The sequence below is a fragment of the Brachypodium distachyon genome, chromosome 2 (genome assembly GCF_000005505.3).
Source record: "Brachypodium distachyon strain Bd21 chromosome 2, Brachypodium_distachyon_v3.0, whole genome shotgun sequence".
Taxonomy (NCBI): domain Eukaryota; kingdom Viridiplantae; phylum Streptophyta; class Magnoliopsida; order Poales; family Poaceae; genus Brachypodium; species Brachypodium distachyon.
In genome coordinates this window covers 53,355,781-53,368,862 of record NC_016132.3, presented here as the reverse complement: position 1 = coordinate 53,368,862, position 13,082 = coordinate 53,355,781, and the positions used below count along the sequence as shown (strand labels likewise).

At 46.3% G+C, this 13,082-nt stretch overlaps 2 protein-coding genes across 2 annotated transcripts; both read left to right on the top strand.

Moving 5' to 3' along the window:
• Positions 1 to 3,113: 3,113 nt before the first annotated feature.
• Positions 3,114 to 4,970, top strand: LOC100824678 (aspartic proteinase PCS1). Its single transcript, XM_014898276.2, has one exon. The coding sequence runs from the start codon at positions 3,358 to 3,360 to the stop codon at positions 4,717 to 4,719; it is 1,362 nt and encodes a 453-aa protein (XP_014753762.1). The 5' UTR covers positions 3,114 to 3,357; the 3' UTR covers positions 4,720 to 4,970.
• Positions 4,971 to 7,741: 2,771 nt separating this feature from the next.
• On the top strand, positions 7,742 to 13,018 carry LOC100845979 (probable protein S-acyltransferase 16). Its single transcript, XM_003564548.4, has 7 exons — positions 7,742 to 8,391; positions 10,780 to 10,872; positions 10,955 to 11,056; positions 11,136 to 11,213; positions 11,310 to 11,408; positions 11,490 to 11,585; positions 12,491 to 13,018. Exons 1-7 carry the CDS (start codon positions 7,774 to 7,776, stop codon positions 12,626 to 12,628), a joined length of 1,224 nt encoding a protein of 407 aa, XP_003564596.2. The 5' UTR covers positions 7,742 to 7,773; the 3' UTR covers positions 12,629 to 13,018.
• The last annotated feature ends 64 nt before the right edge of the window (positions 13,019 to 13,082 follow it).

Genomic DNA, 13,082 nt, shown 5'->3' with positions numbered 1-13,082 from the left:
TCAGTGCTTTAAGTTTAAGACTACTCTACTAATAGTGCTCCACTAGCTAGGACAACTGGACAAGTACTGTCCTCGACTAGAAGGTGACCTAATGGCAGTAGCTAGAGTATGCGGAATGGTGTACCAGTGCGCCCTACCTGTGTAGCTAGAGTATTCTGCAAGGATGCGAAATGGTGTGCTACGAGAGTGCACTGATGGTATACTAGGTAGAGACGTAGAGTAGAGTATTTTGCAAGGATGCATGTGACAAATTAAAGTGCAAAGGGTCGTACTGGTACCATGAGTACTGTCACCAACAAAGAAGCCGGAACAAACCGTCCTTAACATATCCGGCCACTGATCAGGACGGCGGCCGTCCGATGAGTCCATTGCGTCCGCGTGGCTGGCGTCGCGTTCAGAGCTAGCGGTGGCTTGACCAGCCCGTCGATGCGGCGCCGGCCGGCGAGAAGATAGAAGCGGGAGGGGAGAAGGAGATCCGCGTCTCGCTAATGAATGCTCTGAACACCTAAACGCGGAAGGCTTGAATGAATGGCCTTTATGTTGCACAGTACAAAACTTTACTTACGTACTCCAGCTTGAATGCATTCGGCCACCCCCTCCTGGAAACGGAACAACGGAAGGAACGCATCGCATTCACGCGCAGCAACTTTCGGTGTATTACACTGTACGACGTGTGAAAGTTGAGATCCTCTTTCCTATCCTTCCTGCTCATTTTGATCCAGATGGTAGATGGGATCGTAAACTAACGTAAATATTTACTTCCATAAAAGTTGGAGCTGCTGGTGAATTGGTGATGCTCCGTCTGTCGACATCCCACCGACCCCTAAAAAACTTTCCACGTTCATGATTTCATCATCCGATTTTAGAGTTCACAAAATATGTTATACGACTATTTTTATGTTTTCCATTTTTCTGTCTCTAAGTTGGCTTGTTTTCCATAACTCTAAGTAAATTTCTTTGCCATGAACTTGTAAGGGGACCCATGGATGTGCCACATAATGAGATTTATTTCTGTTGATCAGCCAACTACTCTATCCGTTTGTAAATACTACCTCCGTCCAACAAAAGATGTCTCAACTTTTATTAAATTTGAATGCATCTATACACTAAGTCATGTCTAGATACATCTAAATTTTGGCAAACTTGAGACATCTTTTGTTGGACGGAGGGAGTATAATATTTCTAGGTTTGTCTAAGTCAAAGACCAATTTCATAGAAAAATCTATTACGGAGTAGTATTTACAACTATAGATTAGTTCCATTAAACCTCTCATGATACATAAGTTAAGTTTGAGTTAGCATAAAGTTAAAACATCTTATATTTAGAAACAGAGGAGTACATACCAAACCGCGAGAGTTCATGCTAACTATACAATACCCGAGCTCTCTATTTAACTTCCCTCGCAGCGTTGGATTGAAGTCCATTTTGAGACACATAGAATTTGTAAAAGTATACTAAGAAACGACTTGGCATGAACTGGGAACAAATCATGTGTTCCAAATGGGGTCTCTTGAGATTGCAAGATTTTTAAAATGTAAAAATAGAAAACACGGGATTAAGGGAAGTAAAAGTACGCACAATTCATGGGGTATGGGAACACTTTAATTTTGCAGGTGATGCCTCAATTCATGTGTTTCGAGCAAGGTCTGACTAAAAGTACATGAAATATAATCCTCTAAAAAATAGATGGCACGACAACTTCGGTGTATTCTAGAAAAAAAAATCTAACTTGCCAATGTTAAGATTTTTACAAATGTGAAAAATAGTAATTTTACTTTGAGTCTATGGTTCCATTTAAGTTTGTTGTTGATAGGGATAATGATAATCCCATTCACATGATTATTTTTTATGTATTGTTGTCAAATTCATATCTGTTTTACATAAGAATGTGTACAAATAAACATTTCCTTTAAAATTGAACACGTATATTGTTGTTGTTCTCGACAACAATTAGAGTAAGGGGTGTCAAAACTCGGTGGCACAAGTACGAGTATAAAAGTAGGACGTGTACGCTGGCCTTACAGCGAAGGTCGCCGTACACTTGGACAAGTTGACACGTCGATATTTTTTTAATAGGTTCGGTCGACCCTGCGGGTGCGACTTAGTCCTATGTTAGGAGAAGCTTCGAGGGGGTCGTTAGCCAAAACGTTCGGGTCGACCGAGGCTCTCCGAATCACTTAGCGAGAGGTTGAAAGGGACCGCCTCGTACTTGGGCCGAATGAGGCTTCCAAGTAGCGAGGTCGAGATACTCTTAGGACTCTAACCCGATTCCCTCTCCTTCGGGTTCGGGCCGAACGAGGCTTTCCGAAATCCCGAAACTAGAACTCCTCTCAAAGAGGCTCTCTAGCCCTCTCCCCTTGAGTTTATTCAAGCGAGAGTGAATGGTACATGCCCCTACGGGGGGTATTTATAACCTATGGGTCCATGACAAAAGACCATTGTTACCCTTGAGGGAGAAAGAAAAGTTGGTGCAAAATGGTAAAAGCAGCTTCTTGGTCCATAACTTTTGTGTGCACCATGTGTGAAAGTGGGGTTTGGTCCATGGTACATCATGAACTAAGGGCTCTCTCCTCACACCTTTCTTGCCTCCTGCTTTAGCTCATTTGACCCTTTAACTATGGCATGAGAGGATTAACTTGTTGACTTGTCTTCTTTTGCCAAGTAGGATTGACCGTGCTACGTTGGCGTCTTGACTCGTGCTTGGAAAATGTTGACCCAGTCGTCGCCACATAGAATTTACGGGCCGGCCCATATATGAGTTTTATTTTACTACAACATATATAATAATAAAATGCTTTGAGACTTTTAATCCCATGAGTCAAACAATAATCACAAAAGAGTCGATAAGGACAGAGGTATTGCAAGAAATTATTTCAAATTATTGTGGATCAATTAGGCCCAAAATAAGTGGGAGAAATATAGAAGATCAGACTGTATTAAAAGGTTGTAACAAAAATAACTTTGACTATTTATTATGATTCTGCGCATATTACTGCAGCAGTAAAAACTTGGTAGGACAGTACTAAAAATATCTCTGACTAGCCAGCTGGCGCTCCCCAGTTCGAAAGAGAGAAGACGACAGATGCAAAGAACCCGGCTGCGCAATTCCTTGCGACAGTGACAGCGTCTCCCACAGTCGCCTCCCCTCTCCTCTCTCGTCGTCGTCAGCTCCACTCCTCACTTGTTCCCCGCCCACTGCGCGCTCGCCTCATCGCCACCGGCCACCCCGTAAAATCCACCCCGAACCAAAACCCCACACCCAAATCCAACACAAGCACCCATCTTTCTTCTCCCCACGCCCACATGCGCGCATAGGTCCCGCTTCTTCTCTTCTCTCAACCACCCGCGCGAGTGCCATGCCTCCTCCGCTCCTGCTGATCGTTTGCGTCCTCCTCCTCCTCCTCTTGCTTGCCGCGCCATGGCCGTCCGAGGCGGCGGCGAAGCCGCTTCTGTTCCCGCTGCGGGCGCAGCAGATGCCGACCGGAGCCATGCCGCGGCGGCAACCGAGCAAGCTGCGGTTCCACCACAATGTGAGCCTCACGGTCTCCCTCGCCGTTGGCACGCCGCCGCAGAACGTCACCATGGTGCTCGACACCGGCAGCGAGCTGTCCTGGCTCCTCTGCGGCAGCGGCGCCAGCAGGACGAACGCGACGACCAAGTCCTCCTTCCGCCCGCGTGCTTCCGCCACCTTCGCCGCCGTGCCCTGCGCCTCCGCGGAGTGCCGCTCCCGCGACCTACCGTCGCCGCCGTCCTGCGACGACGGCGGCGGCGCCGGCGCGTCGAGCGGCCGCCGCCGGTGCCGCGTGTCGCTCTCCTACGCGGACGGGTCCTCCTCCGACGGCGCGCTGGCCACCGACGTCTTCGCCGTCGGCAGCGCCACGCCCTCCCTTCGCGCCGCGTTCGGCTGCATGGCATCGGCATTCGACTCGTCCCCGGACGGCGTGGCCAGCGCGGGGTTACTGGGCATGAACAGGGGCGCGCTCTCCTTCGTGTCCCAGGCCGGCACCCGGCGCTTCTCCTACTGCATCTCCGACCGCGACGACGCCGGGGTTCTCCTCCTGGGCCACAGCGACCTCCCAAACTTCCTGCCGCTCAACTACACGCCCCTGTACCAGCCATCCCTGCCACTCCCGTACTTCGACCGCGTGGCCTACTCCGTGCAGCTCCTCGGCATCCTCGTCGGCTCGAAGCCGCTGCCGATCCCGGCATCCGTGCTGGCGCCGGACCACACGGGCGCCGGGCAGACCATGGTGGACTCCGGCACGCAGTTCACCTTCCTCCTCGGCGACGCCTACGCAGCCCTGAAAGCCGAGTTCTATAGGCAGAGCACGCCCTTCCTCCGCGCGCTGGACGAGCCCAGCTTCGCGTTCCAAGGGGCGTTCGACACCTGCTTCCGCGTGCCCCGGGGGATGTCTCCGCCGCCGGGCAGGCTCCTCCCGAGCGTGACGCTGCGGTTCAACGGCGCGGAGATGGTGGTGGGCGGGGACAGGCTGCTGTACAAGGTCCCCGGCGAGCGGCGCGGCGGGGCCGGGGCCGATGATGACGCCGTGTGGTGCCTGACGTTCGGGAACGCCGACATGGTGCCCATCATGGCGTACGTCATCGGGCACCACCACCAGATGAACCTGTGGGTGGAGTACGACCTGGAGCGCGGCCGCGTCGGGCTCGCGCAAGTCCGCTGCGACGTCGCCAGCCAGCGCCTCGGCCTCATGCTCTAGGCTCCTGTAGCACAGGGCACAGACGCGCGCGCCATTCTTGGCGCCCCCGTAGCCCTGCCCGAGATTTGGGCTTAAACCATCTCGCTAGTGTTTTTCTTTTTTACGGGCAAGCACATCTCGCTAGTGTAAATTACGTGCCACGCCTTTTGTTTTCTTCTTGGACTCATCGGCGGGCTAGTAGGGTTTCGCATGTGAATATCGGAATGTAACATTACTTATCCTCCTTCAGCGTTCCTTTTTGACGGTCTCCACATCGCGTGACGTTAACTGTAATCCAATTCCAACCGAGTCGATGTCCGCTGAACACTGACATGGGACGTGCACGTCGGGTGCACGTACGTACCTGGTACCAGCAGCAGCCCCCTCTTAGATCCATCCATAGCCGGGTACCGGCGTGTGCGTGTTGGCTGGAGACACGAAAAGCGCGTCACTGACAGAGCGACAGGCCACAAATGACAATGCTCTGTACTCTGTACTCTGTAGTCCCCTCCATGAGGCACGGCACGATGGATTGGCGCCACCTCGCAGTCTGACGCTTTCGGTCCAGGAAAACTGCATAGTGGCGAGGAGGAAAAACAAAACAGAAGATGTTGAAGAGAGCGTGGGTTAAGTTGCCGACACAACGTGATAAAGAAGGGGGCCGACACGGGTTTGTCGCGACGAGTATGATAATACTACCGCCTACCAAAAAGAAGGTTCTGCTTGTAGTATTGGATTGAGCTTTTGTTTATGACTGGAGTTTTTTTCTCCTTTCTGCCTTGTTTGAAATTGACGAAATCGGCAAAGTTGCATCGAGCCGAGCGTCACAAGACAGAATGCTTTGTGCCGCACATAAGCAAAAGATTAAGAACGAGACTCTAACATGGGGGAGAAAGTACGTGCAAGCTGTGAAGGGTAAGTTTAGAACACATTAGTTCCCTCGGAACAAGAGAGTCTAGAAAATGCAACTCCTATGGGGCAAAGGGAAACGTGTAACGTGAAAATGCTAGAAGTAAACACTAGGTTTCGAACATTGAATGTGCAGTCGCATGGGGGCAAAGCGAAGGATCATTCGAACCCGAGAAGTTGCCGGTTGTGATATTTTGGCTACAGAGCGTTGGTCTTTTCCGTTGCGCTAGAAAAACTTTAAAATTATGACACGGATTTAAGTGCTGGTTGGAGAAGAAGAAAGCCAGGTGTAGCGATGTGGAGCGCCGGCGGAGCCTGTCGCCGTTGGCCGTGAGCGTCGGAAGCGACAAGTTGTGCTCCAATCCGATTCGAGTGCAATTTTGATAAGCAGTTGTATGCATCGATCAAAGACTAACTAGCTAGCCAAGGTACAATACGCAGCTGGCCAATTCACACGCACGTGATGGTACGTGCGGTCGACTTTAATGATCACCTCATCACCACGCGTCACATGGCACGACGCTGCTCGAAGCTAGCCTTTCTTGAGCAGGCTGATAAGTCATAAGCTGCTCCCGAACGTGCATGGGCACGGAGCCGGGAGATGCTGGGCGGCCTCGGCAGCCGATGGGTGGAGGAGCGGAGGAGACGATGAGGCAACCGGAGGTTGACAGGAGACAACTAGGGGAAGCCAGGAGCCGGCGACGGTGCATAGGCGGAAGGGGTAGGTGAATGATGAGGATTTTTCAAACAAAAAAAAGGTGAGTGATGAGGATAATAGATCAGTTTTGTGCAACGCTACCTGACGGATGAGAAGAATCGATAAATCACATTGGTGAATTATATTTTTTTAAATACGAAATTCGATGCTACTATTGATGCCCCTCGAAAAATTAGAATGCAACGGGCGAGCCACGGCTGATAGATGAAAGGCATAAAGCGACAACGGAGGGAATCTAGGAGGCAGGAGCCATGGGATAACGGTGAGAATAAAAAAGACAGAGACTACGCGGCAAAGCTGGGTGAAGAATGGAGCGGAAAATTTAATCTATCGAGTCCTATAGGAAACTTAAACATTTTCTAAAATATTGGATGTGTGAGCCGTAGCCGGGCTGACCTTATTGGACGTCGGTACGCGGCTTATTAAAACATGTAATAACTACATAATGTATAATATACCACTAATGTGAAGCGTCTGCGTCTGTACCATGTTTCTCAAACAAAATAGAAGAATTCCAGATAACTTTTTCTATGCAAAAAGAACAATTAAATGCAACAAAAACACATGTTACATGTACAAGATAACTCTTTTGTATGCACAGAATTTTAATAAAAAATTCTAATGCTAAAACATGTAATGGCCATCTAATTTATAATATAATGTGTTATGAATATTCGGTCGTATCGTTAGGAGATCTATATGTAAACAAAAAAATACATAAAAACTATATATTTTGGTTAGATAAAAAAATATAACAAACAGATTATTTCAAACAAATAATTGAACTATTCCAAATACAATGCACAGAAATCTAGCCGTGCAATCTGTGCGGGTCACACCGCTAGTTCTCTTATAGTGCATTAGATTGTATTCCCTCCGTTTCATAATTGTTGTCTCAAAATTGTCTAAAAATGAATGTATCTATTCCTAAATGAATGTCTAGATACATGTAATATTTCGACAAAAATTATGGAATGGAAGGAGCATAGGGCTAGTATTTTCTTTCCATTCATGTACGTTTCGAAGCCGGCGAATCAACCGAGCATTAGGATTTTTTGCTGTAAGGTGGCTTGATCAAGCCTTGATAGTGTGCTTCTCACTCTTTTCTAGGACAAAACTATGTTTATCTCGGGTTATCTGTGTTCATCGGGATGGTCCAGGGAAAATAGATTGGGTCCTGGGAACGGGAGACTCCACGAGATTAATGTATATGGAGATTGGGTCCTGGCAACGAAGAGATTACTGGGACTCTGGGAGGAGAGATTGGGTCCTGCCTCCGAATGGTTTGAAGCGCGACTGATTTTCCAAGGAGACAAAAATCGTACACACCAGATTTAGATCGTTGCCAACTCAAAAACCTCGCTGTGTGACCTGCAAAGTGCAAAGGCCTGCAGGCCTCACCTCCCGGCAACGCGAGCTCGGCGGACGTCTCCACGGCAACCGCACACATGGACGCACCGCACCACGCTCCGGACGTTCACGCCCTACCAACCCCAACTTGTCGCTGCCTGCCATCATCGCACCCAAAGAGACCGAACTGCCACGCTCTTCGCCCCTCCCCCATCACACGCCAGCGAGCTGCTGCTGCTACTACTACTCCTACTAACTGCGAAGTAGCGAGCTCGCTGCGCTTCCGCCGCTTCGCGCGAAACAAACCCCCGCCCACCCGCGCTCAATCGGCCGCCGCGGCGTCCTCGCCCGGGAATGCCCTGCGCCCGCGGCCGGTCGGGAGAGGAGCGGTAGCAGGAGATACCGATAAAACGGCCGCGGCTGGGCTGCTGCTCGTCGACATGGCGGGGCGGCCGGGGTACGTCACGGTGCCGATACTCTCGGTGCTGGCCGCGATCGGGTACGTCTACTACACCACGGTGTTCCTGGCGATCCCCGCCTGGCTGGGGCTCGCCACGGCGGCCGGGGTCGCCAACGCCGCGGCCTACACCGCGCTGGCGGCCGCCTCCGTCGCCACCTACGCCGTCGCCGTCACGCGCGACCCGGGCCGCGTGCCGCCGGCCTTCGTGCCCGACGTCGAGGACGCGGAGATCCCCATCCACGAGATCAAGCGTAAGGTACGGCCCCGGCCTCGCTCCCCTCCCTCCTCCTGCGCCGGGACCACCCCAGATCTCGCTGCGAAGATTGGATCTTTGGTGTGTCTGTCTGGTCTGTTTCTGTTACAGAATTAGGCCTCAAACGTGGGGTCTTGGATTTAGATTTAGAACATTTGCTTGTAAGCAGGGTCCGGTGAGCTGGTGATTCCGCCTGTGGGGTCTGGATCTTTGGACTCTGGAGTGGAGCGCTTCTTTACCATTTTTAGCTCGGCAATTTTGATATCCCGGACGGAGGTGGACTCGTGGAGAGGAAGAACGGTGCATAGGTCTGCATCGGAGTCTATGGAGGGTGTGATGAGCGTATCTTGCTCTGGATCCTTGCAGATTGGCACGCTTTACTCACTGGCGAGCCCAGTATTTGTAAAAATGTTAATCAATCTTAAACTTAGAAGTCCACAGAAAAGAAAATCAGAGTATAAACCTAATATTTAAAACAACACAAAATAGGTGATGAAAAATACAATTAAAACAAAATGTCAGATAATTTAAGTAAAACAATTCAAAATAGGTGATAAAGAATGCATCTACCGCAAAATGTCGAATAATTTAAAACAATACGAAATATGCATTAAAAAGCACAACTAACACAAAGATTATTCATGTCTTCAAAGCAAGGTATGATGGCATGATGTCGAATAACCTATTCTTAGCTTATTGATTACATAGTTTATTCTAGCAACTCTCAACACTAACGATATCTATGGAAAGAATTAGCGCTATATGAAAGAGAAACGCAGCATGGCGCTACTGAGCCATTCCTGTTTTTTCCAAAGGTTGTCGGACAGATATTAAAGTTCATTCATGTTAAACAGTAGAGGACGAAGTACAACAAAATACCAAAACAAAAAATAAGAAACATAGAAAAAACATGAATCGATGACGCGAGTCGCGACCGCCTGGCAGTTGTTAGCTATGCCTCCTGCTAATAGGTCTCCCTGGATTTTGTGACTATGTCATCACCAGCACCATACTGCCATGACAAACCCTGAGCAAGTCGATTTCGTTAGTGGCCAAAGGTTGACGGCTCGCTGACATGTCGGTCCGCAGTGACCTGGTGTGGTGTCTCTTAAAGTATGTGTGAACTTTTGATAGGCGGGTCTGGGTATCAAGGAAAAAAAATATAACCCTATTTACTCTTGTCTTTGCTATCATGAAATCTTTACTCCTATAGAGGTCTCAATTGCTGGCTGCAGTCCATCATCTTCAGACCGTGCCACCTGTTGATTTTGGCACAAGTCATCGAGATGGGAGTGGATAAGAAATCAATTGATCCGAGTCTTTAAACATGTAGAGTATTGTTAGGCCGCAACAGCACATGGATACTGTGCTAGTGAAAAGAGAAACCTGAATCTTCCCTTAACTCTTGTCTCCCTTTTGAACACCCATGTTCCTCTGTATCGTACTATTCTTACCTCTGTATCTTGTGATCTGCGGACGAGGACATTACAGACTACGGTTGGCAGGAAAATGTTTATCTTTGTTGTTTATGTGTATTTATGACTAAATTCATCTACCAATTACTAAAAAAAATTTGGGCCAAAACTTTTGTGTGTACATATGTATACCCATGATGCAACTTGGGCCCACCCCTGACTGTATCGGTTAGTATTTGATTGATGAATAAAAGGAGCCATCTGAAGTACAGGATGAGAATGCACACGGTGTGGATCTTCGCTGGATCCCATACTGAGCATAATTATATAACAGTATCTAAGCACACAATCTAGGCCCAGTCTAACATACTTGGTGCTTAATGCTGAATGGGAGGATTTGTATTTGCCTACCTAATACATGCAATGGATTTGGCAACATTAGCTTACAGGGATCAACTGCCAAAGATTATAAAAAAAACGTCGATTCAAAAGCAATATATGATTAACTGTAATATGGAATTTCACAAGTTGACACTATTACTGCATATTAGGACTTGCATCAGTGCTCACAAGTCACATCCATTGAATAATAGGCATTGTCTTGTTTTAGTGTTGCATTCTTTGGGTTTTGCTTTTTTCTGTTACAGTTTCTTCAGTGGCTACTATTACATTGCTACTACTTCTTTTTGAACCATCAAGGTTTATTTGGAAAACTCTCAGTTGTTGGGATCGTGTCTTTGTTAATAGTTCTTGGATTTAGGTGTAGTTAGGTAGCAAACTCACCTAATGGACTATGTCACTGAAATAAGATTAGGTGACAGTATCTTCACTGTAGAAAAGTGAAAAACTGAAAGCCCGTGACAGTTTGCCTATGTACACTAGAATACACATTATTTTGTTGCGTGTATTCAATTTTTTAATGACAACTGCCGTATTTTCTATAAGTACTTATCGCCCTCCACTTTAACATTTGCAGGGTGGTGACTTGAGATATTGCCAAAAGTGTTCTCATTATAAACCACCTCGTGCTCATCATTGTCGTGTCTGCAAGAGATGTATTCTAAGAATGGTGATGATCAATACTAGTACTTTGAGCCCTTTTTATCTATTCCTTTTGTTTTAATTAGTATTATCCCACTTCTTTTTTGCAGGACCATCACTGTATTTGGATCAACAATTGTGTTGGACATGAGAATTATAAGATTTTCCTTGTGTTTGTGCTGTATGCTGCAACTACAAGCTTCTATTCTATGGTACTTTAATATCGTTGATTTACTTTAGCAATTATGCTTGTGTTGAGATTGAGCATGAGAGGATTCAAATCTATATCAGGCTCTATTAATTGGGGGCGCTGTGCATAGTGCGCCTAAAGATGAACAATCAGTCAAAGATTCTCCTAGAACATCAATAGTAAGTACTTGAAAAGGTCATTTCAGTTGCCAGAATATAAGATAATGATGAAAGTTTCTTCTGAAAAACAACAAAATAATGTTTTTATATGTGCAGATTATTTGCGGCGTCATTCTATGCCCGTTAGCTTTGGCACTGGGCATTCTCTTGGGTTGGCATATTTACCTCATATCACACAATAAAACTACTATCGAGGTTTGAAAAATAGGATACCCTTGTCTTTGAAGACTTAATTGTTTGTGTATTGATAATGGTAGCTGTGTTGGTGGTTTGCAGTACCATGAAGGAGTTAGGGCAATGTGGTTGGCAGAAAAGGCTGGAAATCTTTACCATCATCCATATGATCTTGGTGTCTATCATAATATTGTCTCAGTAAGCACTGTTTTCATCACTTCTCTTTTACGCATGCCACAAACACGTCAGCATTGAAGTATGTGACCATGCAATGATGCAAATTTCTTCTTAATAAATTGTACTCCCTCCTTCTAATTAATTGGTGTGAATTTGTATAGATTATTATACAAATCCACATCAGTTAATTCGGGACGGAGGGAGTATTTGTATAGCACCTTTACCCCATACACAGAAACAACTTTGCTACCTTCTGTACACCCATGAGCATGTGACCGGGTTTCCTACTTGGTCATTCAAAAGGAGTAGAAGCCTATTCTTGAAAATAAGGAGTAAATTGACAAATATTGAAGCATACAATTGATATCTTGAGATTTTGGCATGAGAGTTCAGACCGCTCTTGTGGCCTGACATCTTGTGTTCAGTATGGTTGTTATGCTATTTTGGCACGAGAAGTTCAGACCACTCTAGAGGTCCCTTTTCAGCCCTGAACTATGTAAAAGTTCACTTTCTAGTGCTCATGGTTGACGAGTGAACTTTTGTACTCCCTCCAATCCAACTATGTAAAAGTTCACTTATTATGGATCTGAAGGAGTAATAGTTTAGGGTAAAAAACACACCTTTTATTTTTCATTTTGGCTAGAGGGTTTTTTCATGAAACATACAGTGGGTGCAGGTGCATATTTTGGCACAATTTATGCTAGTCTCAAATAATACACAATTTAAAAAACATATCATTGTGAATATTTTAAAAACATATCAAAGTGTGCATAGTTGCTAATGGGTGCATATGCCAAATATCTGTGTCAGTAAAAGTATACTAAACTTAAGTTCAGAATGCTTCTTAATTTGTTAAATTATCTCTTAAAGTATGGTAGGAGCCATGGGGCATCAATAACCTCAAGTTTTTTTTCCCCCTATAACAGGTGCTAGGTCCTAATATATTGTGTTGGCTCTGCCCAGTATCGAGGAACATAGGCAATGGCATTCGTTTTCGCACATCATATGATATTCCGCTATCCGCACCACCATTCAAAAAAGAAGAGCACCTTTCAATGTCTTGAAACTCTTGCCTGAAGAGCTTTTATGGGATCGAATTCATGAATGATGCTGAGTGTAAGATACATAGGGAGGAGCTTCAGGAGTATTTCCTCCAGGCTCCAATCTGAAGTCAGAAATCCTAACTTTAGTTAGTTTTCTTTCTTTTGTTTTCTTTTTGACATAATTGATGAGAAAAGTCACTGACGCCTCTCTGTAAATCTGGAGTGGCCCGTACTCATACACAGAAGTCTGAACTGAAGAGTCAAAGACTTCTCTGTTGTAAAGTAAAGCACGTACTGTTTTTCTTCTTCTTCTGAAGTTCATGTACTCTGTCGTCAGGTCATAGGGACAAATATCCAAGATTTTCGATATGTATAGAGTTGTCCTGAAATAGATGTTGCATTTGTGGAACATTTTGCCTGTGAAACTGTGGTGGGTAAATTTCGAAATTTCAAGGTAAGTTTAAGGGCTGTTTCC

Excerpts from the sequence above, each read along its gene's own strand:
- LOC100845979 (XM_003564548.4), top strand. The coding sequence starts at position 7,774 with ATGGACGCACCGCACCACGCTCCGGACGTTCACGCCCTACCAACCCCA. Across the intron at positions 8,392-10,779 it reads TCCACGAGATCAAGCGTAAG|GGTGGTGACTTGAGATATTG; the intron begins GTACGGCCCCGG and ends TAACATTTGCAG. Across the intron at positions 11,057-11,135 it reads CTACAAGCTTCTATTCTATG|GCTCTATTAATTGGGGGCGC; the intron begins GTACTTTAATAT and ends AATCTATATCAG.
- LOC100824678 (XM_014898276.2), top strand. The coding sequence starts at position 3,358 with ATGCCTCCTCCGCTCCTGCTGATCGTTTGCGTCCTCCTCCTCCTCCTC.